General features: G+C 40.0%; 1 protein-coding gene across 3 annotated transcripts in view; it reads right to left on the bottom strand.

The window, feature by feature from the left end:
* Positions 1 to 1,649: 1,649 nt before the first annotated feature.
* The window catches only part of LOC116294720 (mediator of RNA polymerase II transcription subunit 13-like), a 30,156-nt gene continuing 18,369 nt past the window's right edge, over positions 1,650 to 13,436 (bottom strand). For 2 of the 3 annotated variants that reach the window (XM_031702366.2, XM_031702368.2), the window contains exons 13-26: positions 12,422 to 13,152; positions 11,667 to 11,852; positions 11,132 to 11,229; positions 10,487 to 10,612; positions 9,802 to 9,919; positions 9,390 to 9,449; positions 9,025 to 9,151; positions 8,513 to 8,729; positions 7,899 to 8,102; positions 7,032 to 7,419; positions 6,310 to 6,477; positions 5,332 to 5,972; positions 4,622 to 4,722; positions 1,650 to 4,162 (exon numbers count right to left, since the gene is read on the bottom strand). In XM_031702366.2, the coding sequence (XP_031558226.2) occupies positions 4,015 to 4,162; positions 4,622 to 4,722; positions 5,332 to 5,972; positions 6,310 to 6,477; positions 7,032 to 7,419; positions 7,899 to 8,102; positions 8,513 to 8,729; positions 9,025 to 9,151; positions 9,390 to 9,449; positions 9,802 to 9,919; positions 10,487 to 10,612; positions 11,132 to 11,229; positions 11,667 to 11,852; positions 12,422 to 13,152 (3,313 nt within the window). In that variant the 3' untranslated portion in view covers positions 1,650 to 4,014. The remainder of the gene's footprint in view (positions 4,163 to 4,621; positions 4,723 to 5,331; positions 5,973 to 6,309; positions 6,478 to 7,031; positions 7,420 to 7,898; positions 8,103 to 8,512; positions 8,730 to 9,024; positions 9,152 to 9,389; positions 9,450 to 9,801; positions 9,920 to 10,486; positions 10,613 to 11,131; positions 11,230 to 11,666; positions 11,853 to 12,421; positions 13,153 to 13,436) is intronic. The other variant, XM_031702367.2, reaches the window with a different exon arrangement.

Raw genomic sequence — 13,436 nt, 5'->3', positions numbered from 1 at the left:
CACGCCACATGTGGTACGTGAAATATAATAGGACAGTGTAAATAAAACCCCAGCATTCCTGAAGCACTACTCAGGTTTACTGATATTAGTGCTATGCATTCCAGGTGGTGAAACATTATATAATAGGCCGTTTGAATGATCATTCGGACTCCCACTACCAAAATGCTAAACAAATTTTCTTTCTTATTCAAATTTTTATTTCCTCATGAGAATAAAGACTGCAAGTGAACTGAACAAAAGGAAGTGTGCAAGTGATTCTGGTAGTGTTAGTAAATGACGCTATAATGCAAGTGACCTGATGAGGATGGGGTGGATTGTGTGGGGGAGTGTGTAGGGGAGTGCTTGGAGGACTGTGAGGGGGGGGGGGGGGAGTGTGTAGGGAGTGCGTGGGGGATGGGGAGGGGGAGTGTGTAGGGGAGGTCGGTGGGAAATGGGGGATTGTTTAGGGGAGTGCGTTGGGGATGAGGGAGCATTGCATTTGTCCTGTACCAGTTATTTTTTCTATTTGTAACAAAAAAAGCAAGTATTTTTTGGTGTGTTTGAAGGAAATTAAGGCTGCGCTAATTTTTCGGGGCTCGAGTGCTTGTTCGATTTTTTTTTTTTTGTTGACGCAAAAAAAAAAAAGAAAAGAAAGAAAAGAAAAAGGAAAAGAAAGAAAAGAAAAAGAAAAAAGAAAAAAAAAAAAAAAAAAAGAAAAAAATCGATTCACGAATCGACATCACACCATTAGTTCAACTATTAATTTTTAACGTTTGACAGGCACTGCCTGTGTACGGGACATGCAATCAATATTAACATGCTCCTTGTGCGTGGTTCCGAGAACGATACGGCAGGTTTGTTTGAAGTGCTGGAAAGCAATGGATAGTCAGTTACGGTATGTTTTACCGTGCATACTGTTAGCCCACTTATACGGCGAAAACTGCTCTATTAACGCAATGCAGCTCAACTTGGAGGACTCCAGTTTGGAGTTCTATCAGGGTTAATTATTAATGAAGTTGGGCATTGTTTACTATACTTGTCACATTCCCTTTTTTCCATCCAGACTCAGTCGATTTGGGTTTTTCCCCGTCTTAAACCGCGGGGCTGTTGAAGTTTCAAAAGGCACCTCCTATGAACTGCTTTGGGAATAGTCCCTGGCCTTCACAGTTTCCTGCGCCATCTTGAAAGGTATCGTTTCTATGAAAAGACGCGGCTACCTTTCAAGATGGACCTTGGAACTGTGAAAGAGACTATTGCTGCAAAGGGTGTAAACCGATGAAGGCAGAACCCCAAAATATTGATAAGGAGACAACAAAAAATGTGTTAGAATGCATACCATATATCCGTAAAAAACGTCGTAAGAAATTACACAAATTTGCACAAAGTAGTAAGTTCAGTAGACCTCAGTGATCTCAGTAGATCAGTAGATCGTAGACCTACAAAACTTTGCAGTAATTTGTACAATTTTGTCAGTGACCTTTTTCACGGATATATTGTATACACTTTATCTTACCTCATTACTGCCATATTGCACTGCTCGCAATTAATTGGTGGAGTACTTCCCCTATCATGTATAAGACAAAAGAGATGGCCGCCATCTTGTTTAATACGAAAAAAAATGATTGACGGCTGTCAGTCAAAACATTAACATCACAACAGGCCGTATTCGCTTCATAAGTAAATAACATTTATTTGTAAGTTTCTTTTCCAATATAATATGGTCATGTCATTTTGCTAAGATAAAAATGTCTAATGTATGCAATATTATTACCAAACAGTCAACATAAAAATACTACTATCATATATATATCTATCTAGCTTAGAACTGCTCAACTAGCTAGCTAGCGATACTTTGTGGTAGGACGTGGAAAGTTAGAAATGTTGTACAAATAGATGTCCAGTAATAGATGCCTGGAAATCTCTCGAGACATTGTCAAGAACAATGAGGATAAAATGGACACGAAAATCTATACTTTAAATTCTGATTGTAACAAATACTTTTGTTGGATAATTATTTATCTACACTATTTCAGTATCATATCTACAAATTTAGATCTTAATTCTACATTTAACGCCTTGGCCATAAATACTTCCAAGCGACCTATTTGGATATTACTATAATATACTTCGACTAGGTGATAATTGTAAATTATTGATTCTATTCGTGATCACATCTATTACACAATGGTTTGGTTGATATATTTGGTACCTTAAGTCAGACTCAGATCAAACGTAGAGCTTCACATGAGCCGAACCTAATTGAAACTATGGATAACAAGGTGATGTTCTTTGATGTCATTAGGTTCGGCTCATGTGAGATTCGACGCTTGAAATGAGACCAAGAGAATTCAATAAGCTATCCCATCTGTTAGACAAAACTTGCATTTACCCAATGTCGCACATTATAAAACATGTTGCTTAACGAGCTTGTCGGGCTGTGAAAACTGCAACAATATTGACATCCATTTTCATCCAGCATGTTTTGCAGCCATTTTTCTTTGCAAAGTTAAACTTGTTACAATTCGAATGAGATGAAATTTTAAAGGTTATGAAAAATTTATCAAAATTCTGATAAAAGTTGCTAGAAAAATGACATCTTGTAAGTTGGAATTTGCCTCTTTTTGAGTGGGGAGGGGGGGATTAAAATGTCCAATGGCATACAATAGATGTTGATTGAAAATGGACTTCAATATTACCAGACATTTAGCTTTTTAACAAATTGGTTTACCATTAAGAGTTCTGTACTCTAAGAACTAATGCTAGAATGAAAGACACAGCTCTAAAAATATAAGGTTAAATTTCACACTGTTTGCAAAAATAAATGATTTTCGATAACCCTCAATTATTATTAGGTGAATGAGCTTCAAAATAAATAGTACGAAGATTTAAAATGCAAGACTAAAAACATGTAAAAATGCATTCCAGAAAATCTATGAGAAATGTTGGTGAAATTTAAGCTCTTAAAATGTTTCAGGAAAATGGATGGAAGTGTACAATACAGAATGAAATGTTGAAAAAGAAAGTTACGACTTCAATAATTTATCATGACGGTTGTTTTAACCAGGAGACTTGGGTTGGTTAGTAAATAAGCGAAGTAAAAATACACAAGTCCATGATAATGTCATAAAAGTTAAAACACAGACAGACAGACAAGGACCGACCGACAGACAGACAGACAAAAGGTAAATGGGACTACTCTCAGTACATGAACAAACTACGAATTATTAACGTGATTTCGTCACGATCCTGAACCACCACTAGACTTTACTACGCATGTAGTCAACCTACACGATAAAACGGTGTAAAGTATAATTTATATCTGTTATTAATTATAATAATATATATTTATATATGTACATGTGTATAGAACTTAATCCATTTATATTACCGCTGACCTACTAGCAGCTTTTGCCATTAAATTAGAATTGACTCGAAGTTTCTTAATTATGCACATAACGACATTTTATCTAAAGAGTTTGGTATAAAAATGATGATCCTTTTTCAGCAGCCAAGTGCTGAAGCATCAGGTTGTCGAGATAAAAGATATTCTTCCATAACGCTCGCGTTTTTCATCTTAAATTCCGGTTGATCAGATATAAATAATGTAGACAGGCACGGAAATTAAAAAGGCCACAACAATAAAAACGGCTCAAAATGAAAAGAGAGAAACGGTGCAGACAGATGAAAGTATTTTCTTGACCTGCTCGTAATTCGTTTATATAAAAAAACAAAAAACAAAAACAAAAAAAAAAAGAATAAAATCTTATTCATTCATTAGGCAAACATTGTTGCATAGAAAACTTTCAAGGGCCCAACATTTGAACCAATATTTGAGACCGTTTGCCATAGTCTGGGCTTGTCTAGTTATGCCGATTTTCACGACAATAAGTGCCAACCATCTGCCGACAAATGTTGGGTCAAATGTTGGGCCACTTGTTAGGGCCCTAAGCAAAAATAACCATTTGAAATATATATTGTCTATCTATCGAAGGTGTGACTAGCATACAATTTTGTCTGGTACTAGGAAAAAAACACTTAACATTCAGATTTTTCCAGAAGATGAATAAACGCGTCATGGAGCTGTGACAACATACACAGATGAACAGGGAGACAGGAGCGACGATCACGTGATACTGGGTCGATATTTAACCATGACAGAGCGTCGAACTGCTGCAATATGTACCTTTGAAAGGAAAACAAATCGTTAGTACGTTGAGTAACTGAAGTGGGTTTTTTTTGGAGGGGGAGGGGCTTATTGGAGGAGAACAAAGCACGGCGACGGTACGGGTTTATGACATCAGTTATGCTATATGCTATATAAATACTATATCTTTGTAGACGATGTTATGGCGTAGCTTCACGTCATTTTCCTGTCTCGCAAGGAATGTTCATCAGCTGAATCACAATTTTCTAATGGAATTCTTTCTGGCTAACAGCAGGTTTAGGCTTCACGATTTTTGCAACGTCCCCTGTGATTGGTAAGGTTTAGGGACGGGGTTGAGGAAAGGTCATTGTTTCCTATTGTTCTACACGTGTGCCCTCCAATAGGATCACATCTTGCAAATTCGTGAAGGACGACCCATGGTGGTCAGTGATCGATTACCATTTGTAGCAATTATAAACAAGATATAAAGACGCTTACTTCAGAACATCACAATTGGCATGTGAATTCAAGGGGTGTGTTGAAACTGTAAAGCCATTGGTCAATTCGATGATCTCTGGGTTATGGATAAACATGGACGCCTGAAATAAAAACGTACGATTCATATGAAGGATATAGCTACTGATTAATATAATCCAATCAAGACGCGACCATTTGATAAGAAAGGGTAGGACTATATATGACCTCGGGTTCAAATCCCGGAATTGTGATCACATGTAAGTAGAGTTTTCCAGCTTTTTCCCCTCCTCAAAACCTAACACGCTAAATTCCAATTTGATCTGTTAGTTAGCTGTGCCCTAACTTGCATTTGCCCAGAGGTCGTTGCAGGGTTCGATCTGTGAGTTAACCATGCCATGACTTAGATCAGCCCAGAGGTTGTTTCAAGGTTTGATCTGTGCGTTAGCCATGCCCTGACTTACATCAGCCCAGAGGTTGTTGCAGGAATCGATCTGTGAGTTAGCCATGCCCTGACTTAGATCCGCACATAGTTTATTTCAAGGTTTGATCTGTGAGTTAGCCATGCCCTGACTTACATCAGCCCAGAGGTTGTTTCAAGGTTTGATCTGTGAGTTAGCCATGCCCTGACTTAGATCAGTCCAGAGGTTGTTTCAAGGTTTGATCTGTGAGTTAGCCATGCCCTGACTTAGATCAGTCCAGAGGTTGTTTCAAGGTTCTACTAGAACACTTACCCTTAATATCACAGGGTGTAGTTTTTCAGCCTGTGGATAGTTTGCCCAAAAGGAACTGGGCAGTTTCCCAGTGTGTACTGTCGATATAACGTAGCCCTGCGCCAAGGGTTGTAAGATAGGGCAGTCATCATCAACCTTGCCCTGACCCGGCTGAGAGGTAACACTCTTAGATGGCGATGCCGCTGCTACAGGCTGGAAAGGGGACGCTCTTCCTATCGGCTGGAATGGTGAATGCGCTGACACTGCGGGCGATGAGGTAAGGTTGGACACTCGTGTGTGGGGAGAAGATGAATGAAGATGGTTTTCATCGAGAGGTGATGTCAAGGGTGAGCCGAGGAGAACAGCAGTGGGGGAAAGAGGAGTAGGAGAAGTATTCAACAATGGGAAAAGATGTCGTAGAGGGTCTGCGTCACTTTCATCGTCGTCTGCTCCAGCCAATAGTATATCGGTATCGGTGATGACAGTTTCAGTGGTAGTTTCTGGGGTCATGACAGTTTTATTATCCATTGGTTTACTGGTTCCCTTGTAGTGGTATATAGAGGTAAATACTGTTATATAGGTTCTGGACACGTCAGGTTTCGTAATACTGGTCACGGGGGTCTGGTGATTGACATCCAAACTAGTGCTTGCTTTTGTAAGACCTGGAAAATGAAGAAGAACTGTTATAAAACATGTCAGGTTTAATCTCAGCTACAATTAATACAATTAATGGACCTCCGGTTTTTTATACGTCGCCTCTCCCTGTCGTGGTCGTGGATACAACCCCAGACTCGCCATCAAAAGTTAGTAGAGCTGTTTGTTGGTTCTCCGTGCTTTTGAATGGTTTCCTCGGAGTTTTCCGGTCTTTCTCCCTTCGCAAAAATCTTCTAAATTTCAATTCGATTTGATCTTGCATGAAGCGCTGTTGTTATGAGTATCTGGCTCGGAAGACAGAGTAATGACTCCCTGTGCCGACGATCGATGCATTACAATACTAACCTTTCGCCATGTACATCCTCAATGCGGGTTCAGGTTCTAAGGCAATCAGACTTGCACCAATGATGGTAGGACGCAAATCACTTCGCAGGGAGAAGCAAGCATTGCATGCTTCTCGGCCAAAAGGTTCGCGTGTTTCGTATGACGTCTTGCTCAGGATCTCCTTCCAGTCTGCAATAATACATCGATGTGCAACAAGAATTAAAAAGTAGATATACTGATTTTCATTTAAGAATAAGACCCGTTCCACGCGCCGCTCTACTCATATGCCGAACCAATTTAATGAATTAAATACGGCAAAAGAGCAGCCAAGAATCAGTTGCTGCTCCAGTGTCGCATTATGCGGCAAGCTCTGTCGAACTTAACATGTTTGACGTATCCAATTGAAACTGCCTAACCTAAGAGATTCATGCTCCTCTCTTTTGCTGTACTTAATTTATCAATTAAGTTGGGCGCAACGGGGCTGATTGAATTAGACTTAATAAGCTCGCCGTCTCAATCAGTAATCGCTCAATAAAACATTAAGAGTGTATTATTAACAGTGTGCAAAGCAAAAAGACCTGTTTGCCTTAGGCTACGTGTCATTTATCTTTATTTGAGTTGTATCCATTCATGTGTCTTCTCATGCGCAACCGTTATTACAAAGAAATGATACTCTAGGGAATGACACGTGGTCTGAAATGGGGAACACATTACGCTCGATCCTTGATCGAACTAAGACTAACCTCGAATCTCTCCTTGACCCATTCGACCCATCTTACAAATCACGAGTCTCCATGACGACAAACTAGACGATATCACCCCAACACAGAACTCCCAAATCTTCCTCAAGGCCTTTGTACGGGTTGGCGTCTTCCTTGGACGACCATCTGTTCGAAGAGGCGGTCCAACACTTATGGCATTAGTCTCAATCACCTCTCCTGTGCCATCAGTACATACGGTCAGCAGCCACCGCTGGTCACGTGATAAACAGTACCCACAGTGTAAGACCAAGGTGGAACGACTGGCGGGGATCACTTTGTCGATGCCATTTTCATTTGTTTCGATGACTGGTGTGATTGGAGTATCAAGGACGAAGGGACAGGAGTAGAGCTTCAAGCAAATAGTATCAACCTAAAGCAATATACCAACAATCCTTTAGTATAGTATTTTTGCTACATTTGAGCTGGAACCAAGATGAAATTTTTTTTTTGAACTCGGGAATGTACTTCAGGGCTTCCGAATGAGCTTAAGGACATCCGAAGAAACTTCGTAACTTTCGAATGAACGCTGGAATTTCCGAACAAACTTCGTAGCTCTCGAGCGAATTTCGGATTGTCCGGAAAAAAATCCGAACTTCAAAACAAAGTTCGGAACCTTCAACCCAATATTTAACTTCCCATCTGAACTTTCCAAACAAAGTTTGAAACTTTAGAAAAGACTTTCAAACGAACTTTGGATCCCTCTGGTCGTGAAAAGTATCGAGAGACTTGTCTCAAGCAGCCACTATTAGTGTCGTCACACAACGGTCTGTCCCGTAAGTAGCTTAGGGGAGTGAGCGTTGCGTGACGATAATAATCGAGAGACGCATTTTAAGACTACATTTGACTTACTTCCTTATTCTTGACGCTTGCTTCCTGGCCAGCAGCAGGTCCAAAACCTGTTAACGACTTGGCATTCATGTTTAACTGGATAGTCTTCCTGCACCGTGAGAACACTGAGAAGGCAAGACACTTGAGCTGCATGATAAACGACATGGACGACTCTCTGCATTTGGTCAGGTTGTCAACTTGAAGGATTTGGCTTAAAGGAACGACCTAGGTAATACAGGAATCAATTGAACTTCAGTATAAACAGATTTCCAAGACCCAATATTGACGCATGCGCAATTCGTTATATGAAACGGGACGACAATGATCTCTAAGTACCAATAAGATTTATTTTCACTCAATTAATCCATTGCCGTTTAATTCTAGTTGGCTTTAGTAGGTATCTCCCTTGATTTGAGGGTTTTATCGCCGGGTTTTTCCCTTTCCGCAAAAAGTAGCACTTTAAATTCCAACAGAATCTGTGAATAAGCCATGACTTTGACTAGTCCAGAGGTTGTTATAGAGTTCGATAAATTTGAAACCCTCAAAATGAAAATGGAGTATCACAATTGAATACAATAGACTTATAAGGTACTTGAAGCCATCCTACTCTAACACCAAAGCATTACAATATTCACCTGCAGGACAACATTACTCTTTACATTATCAGTCAATCCCTGTGTCATCTCGGCAAAACACCGTAGAAGTCCTATATACGAGATACTACTGGCCGAGCCATTACTACCCGTGAAAGGATCCACGAGGTACACCACTATCGTAGGAGGTTCGTCACTTATGGTTTCTTCGTCATCACCGGTGGGTGTGGAAGCACTGTCTGATGTAGGGGTCCCAATACTGTCATCAAATAAGAGAGTTTATGATCAGTATCAATTCACCGATTGGCTCCTAGATTGCACATGGTGTACTTGGTGTTACGATCACCAAAACGTTCGGACATCGTTATTGGATTGTCGTAGTGGGGGTCAGCTGCTTTCAGGGGCGTAGCGAGGTCTCTAGGGAGGGGGGTGGGGGTGCAATGTACCAAATCCACATAAATCCCGCATCAATTAATTAAATTTTGGTACCAAAAGCAAACTTTTGGGTCTCCCTTCCTATGCTAGTGGCCGTTTAAAAGGGATCAATGACTTACGTTCCCGCTCTGGAGCCATCGGTGCCTGAGTATGGAAAACCATTGTCCGTTTTAGGGTTCACTTTTTCGTCTGATTTGTCTCGTTCAAGTAACTGCCGGTCTACTTTAAGAGTTGATAGTAAGGGAGCTAAGATAGAAAGAAGAGCAAGCAAGTTAGTAATATTATTGAAATAACTTGGAGCGGTATTACACCTACATCTCATCTCTGGGGTCTTGGTTCTAAGGTCTCGGCCCTCAGGTCTCGCATATCAGGTCTGGGGTCCCGGGTTTCGGCTTTCAGATCTTTGACCCACAATGCACAAACATTCTCGCAATTTCTAAGCAAGCATATACAATAATGTTATTCAATGCTGTTCTTGACTCACCAAGATGATGCTTGCAAACTAGTGCATACAGCTTTAGCCTGGCTCCTTCACTTGTGGTACCTAAAAAATGGAAAAATTAGCAATATATTCATTGAATAGTCATTATCACTTTGCGGTAGTTAAGTTCTGGGGCGAGATCCGCGACTGTTGTAATTTGAGGAGGTTAACGAGGAAGAGGAACACCACCGCCACCAGGGGAGGGGTAGGGCAAATTTTTGCTTCTAAAAGCTCCGAACGATGTTGTGAAAAAGGGATGTGTGTACAGTTCATTTATATGCTCAGTAATAATGAATTATGCAGTTAGGATAGCGTATACTCTCTGCTAAGATACCAATGATCATTAATTATTGATGATATTTTGAAATTATCTCTATATGACAGGTATTAATGTTATCTAAGTCAATCCACATACTTTGCTGGGAAAACCAGTCATCAACATTTTCTTTTGACAATTTAAGTGACTTCTGTCCCACTCGTAAGATACCGTCTCGCAGTTTGGCGATGGGAACATGTTGGCCCAGTCGGCAAGTCTGACAAAAATAAACATCAGTAAAAAAAACACATTAATAATGAGTAGAAGACACTGATTTTCAAACGATTTGCTTCAATCTGGGCATAGGAAATTAAATAAAAGAGGGTATTGGGGTGGTGCTATGGTTACGGAATAGGTGGCATCACTCAAAACAATTACAGTGCAAATAATCAATATACGTATGAACTTACTAATGTAGACCATTCGTACTGCAGGTCTAATTGTTAGCCAATCAAAATTGTCGGACACGGCACGGTTATGGTAACGGCAAGGTACGTATGTACCGTGTCAATAGAGAGTTTAAGACTCTCGTTTACGGCAAACGTGAAACGTCAGTTGACCATTAAAACATTCGTTAAAATTAGTGAAAAGGAATCACAAAAATCTCCAAGTATTAGCTAAACAAAAGAATACTTGTCTTTGTCGAGAAGGTTTGCAAAAGGTAAAGTGAAATGTAGGGAAACGATGAAAATGTGGTCACGTTTGCCGTTTGAGGGAAAGAAAAACGGGAATCTTAATCTGCCTAATAAAAGACTTTAGTCGTCTAAATAAGCAAACCCCTTACCTCATACAAGGAGCTGAGTTCTTTAAAGAACAGTTTAGTACTGGTAAGTACAGGGTCATTTTCTGGTGCAACAACGACGTACGCAATGTCTCTTTTAGTAGAGAATGGCTCCAACAACAGCTTCTCCTAAAACATAAACGTAGAATGGTATTTTTAGTGCTAGAATTCAAAAACCTGAACCAATTCAAAGGTAAACAATTGGGAACGCTGGCTGTTACAAAGGCCTATTATAAACGCCGTGCCGTACTTAAATGATGAATTAAGTCATGCAAAACACTGGTAAATACTACTGTGTTCGGCAAGGCTTGACGCATGACACGACACTGCACAGCGCTTTTCTCATGTACTGAACCTTATACAAGGATTATGACAAGTGGAGATCTCATCCTTTCCGACTCATCCCTGCAAAGAATTGATTTAGATTCAGCACAACTTCTCCGTCTGAATCAGTTGGTGTTTCGAAGTCGCTTCACAGTCGAATTTAGTTGTGACTGACACATGAATAGAGGTCATGACCGGTCACCGACTGGTAACATTCTCATACGCTTCTTCGAACTCGTTAGTTTTCCAAGGGTATCCGAATTTTTACAAGAAAACATGGCGCAAGGGAAAAAGAAAGGTTAAAAAGTAAGTTTATTAGCGTACCCAGAATTGAAAGGAGAATGGAGATAACGACATCCAGTCCCCTCCATTACCAACAAGCATAGCAGGGATCGGCTCAGCCGGAGGGCTTTCCTCTGCGCCTGAAAACATAGTACATTATACAGCGTAAGTATGGTAAAATAAATCCCAAAATTTGTTCTACCCATCCTCATAATGAAAACATAGTATATTATACAGTGTAAGTAGAGTAAAATAAATCCCAAAATTTGTTCTACCCATCTTCATAATGAAAACATAGTATATTATACAGTGTAAGTAGAGTAAAATAAATCCCAAAATGTGTTCTACCCATCTTCATAATTATGCGATCACCACAGCCCTAGGTTTTTGGTTTCCGTCAATTAGACTCAGACTTTAGTTGAAATGTGAACATTCTGCAAAATTTTTCATTATCATGAGACAGGTTTGTCGCTGTTGTTGCACGAGAAAAGATATATCCCCAAAATTGCGCTGCCCGAGCAAGAAGAAAATCGGTTTACAGTCAGGTGACTAGTTATCAAAAAATCGCAGCTTATACCTTTGACAGCTATATGATGGAGCTGTTTCCATGACAACGGTCCTTGTACCATGGTGCCATTGGGTTGTTCCCATGTTTTTCGACTGGTAGACTTCTGCAAAGCTTCTTGGAGAATTTGACGCAAACCGTGAAGAGCTGAGACAGCTACAGTTGAAGCGACGTTAGCAGTGTTTTTAGATTCGTGACCTTTGAAAAGGAAAAAATACATAAATCAGCATCATCTCAAAGAACTGAGTGTATGCAAAGGACTTTGACGTCCAAATCATATTAAATAGAACTTTTAAACTTGGATGTAATATTCTCCCATTCCATATACTGTATCATTCCCTAGAGTACCATTCTATTGCTTAACGGTCGTGCATGAGAAGATACGTGAATATAGATACAGCTCAAAGAATCTTATTCTCAAAGGATTGACATGAGGTCTGGAATGGGACAACATTACGCTCAAGGCAGAGATATATTTGCGATGGGATGACTTTATTTTTGATACTCGGGGAACTGGAAAAACCCAGAGAAATGCCCTCAAATAAAGGGATAGACCGAATGAACCCCACTCACGTTATGCAGAGAGCTGCTGTAATCAAACCTGAGACGCAAAAGGTGAGAGGCAAGAGCAGAAATTGCTGGTTTCCTATCATTCCCAAGGGAATGAAATAATGATGATATAACAAAATAAACTAATGACAAGATGGCGGCTATGAATACTAGCAATACTACCCCACCCTTGAGATAACGTAATATGTCCGGCATACCTTTGTTAGTTATTGCATTATCACTTGCTGCACCATCCCCTGTTTGTTTGACGACATGAACCATTTGGTCTTTCATTGTTGAACAAGAGAAAGGAGATGAACACTGGTCCACAACAATTTCAACCAAACTTCCAAACAACGGATCTTGTTGAGGCATCGATTCATCTCGTTTTACTTCTATAGACGGTTGTCCTGTTGCAGTAACAGCTTTAGCTTTACTGGCCTGAGAAACCCAAAATTCATCTTCAGGAAAAAGTCCCTGTCCTTTACCAAATTTATGCTGTTCAAGAGATAAAAAGCCACACGTACATCGATTAGAGTCCAGTCGTTTGTCCGATAACGTTCTGTGTTTTAGACCCTTGGGGTCAGGCTTTGATAAAATCTGGACTGTACACACGCAAAGGTTCACATTATCAAAGTTCTTATCGCTAAAATAGTTGAGTTGAGAGTCAGAAAGAGTGAGAGTTTTGCTAAGAGCACTGGTCTGCTGGAGAGAGGTTGCAAGTAACTTTGAAGGAATCTTGGTTATTCTTCCAGGAATGTGCTTGGATAATTGAGCCGAGGTCGTGAAGGATGAAATAGATGAAGCTGGCGAGAGTGGAGATAGTGTGGTATATTGTCTTGGATCGCTACTGACGCTAGCTATATCACCATGGCAACCACCGATCGCTGGTGAAGGCACGATTAAAGTAGATTCAGTCTGCATTACTTCAGTATCGTTTATGTTTCTTCTGAAAGAAAAACAAAATTGCGCAAATCATTAGTATATATATTATATCGTTATTATTGGATTAAATTCCTCCTCTACTACATTTCGCAAGTAGTCCTCGAACCCTATTGACTCATAGACGGCCATGAGGGTGAGAGGACTAATCATTTCAGTCAAATCCAACTAGTAGGTCAAATATTTAGTCTTGAATTAAAGTTAAATTCAATTTTTTGGCTTTCAAACTGGCACTTTTTGCTCGTAGTAGGCTATAACTTATAAACTAGTAGTAGCTCATCCAATCAGAAT

Source organism: Actinia tenebrosa, unplaced genomic scaffold, assembly GCF_029948245.1.
Source record: "Actinia tenebrosa isolate PJP-AT-01 unplaced genomic scaffold, QUT_ActTen_1.0 PGA_scaffold1__47_contigs__length_23844297, whole genome shotgun sequence".
In the NCBI taxonomy this organism is placed as follows: Eukaryota; Metazoa; Cnidaria; class Anthozoa; order Actiniaria; family Actiniidae; genus Actinia; species Actinia tenebrosa.
Note: the sequence above shows the minus strand (reverse complement) of the source record. Positions and strands in the feature narration are given on the sequence as shown.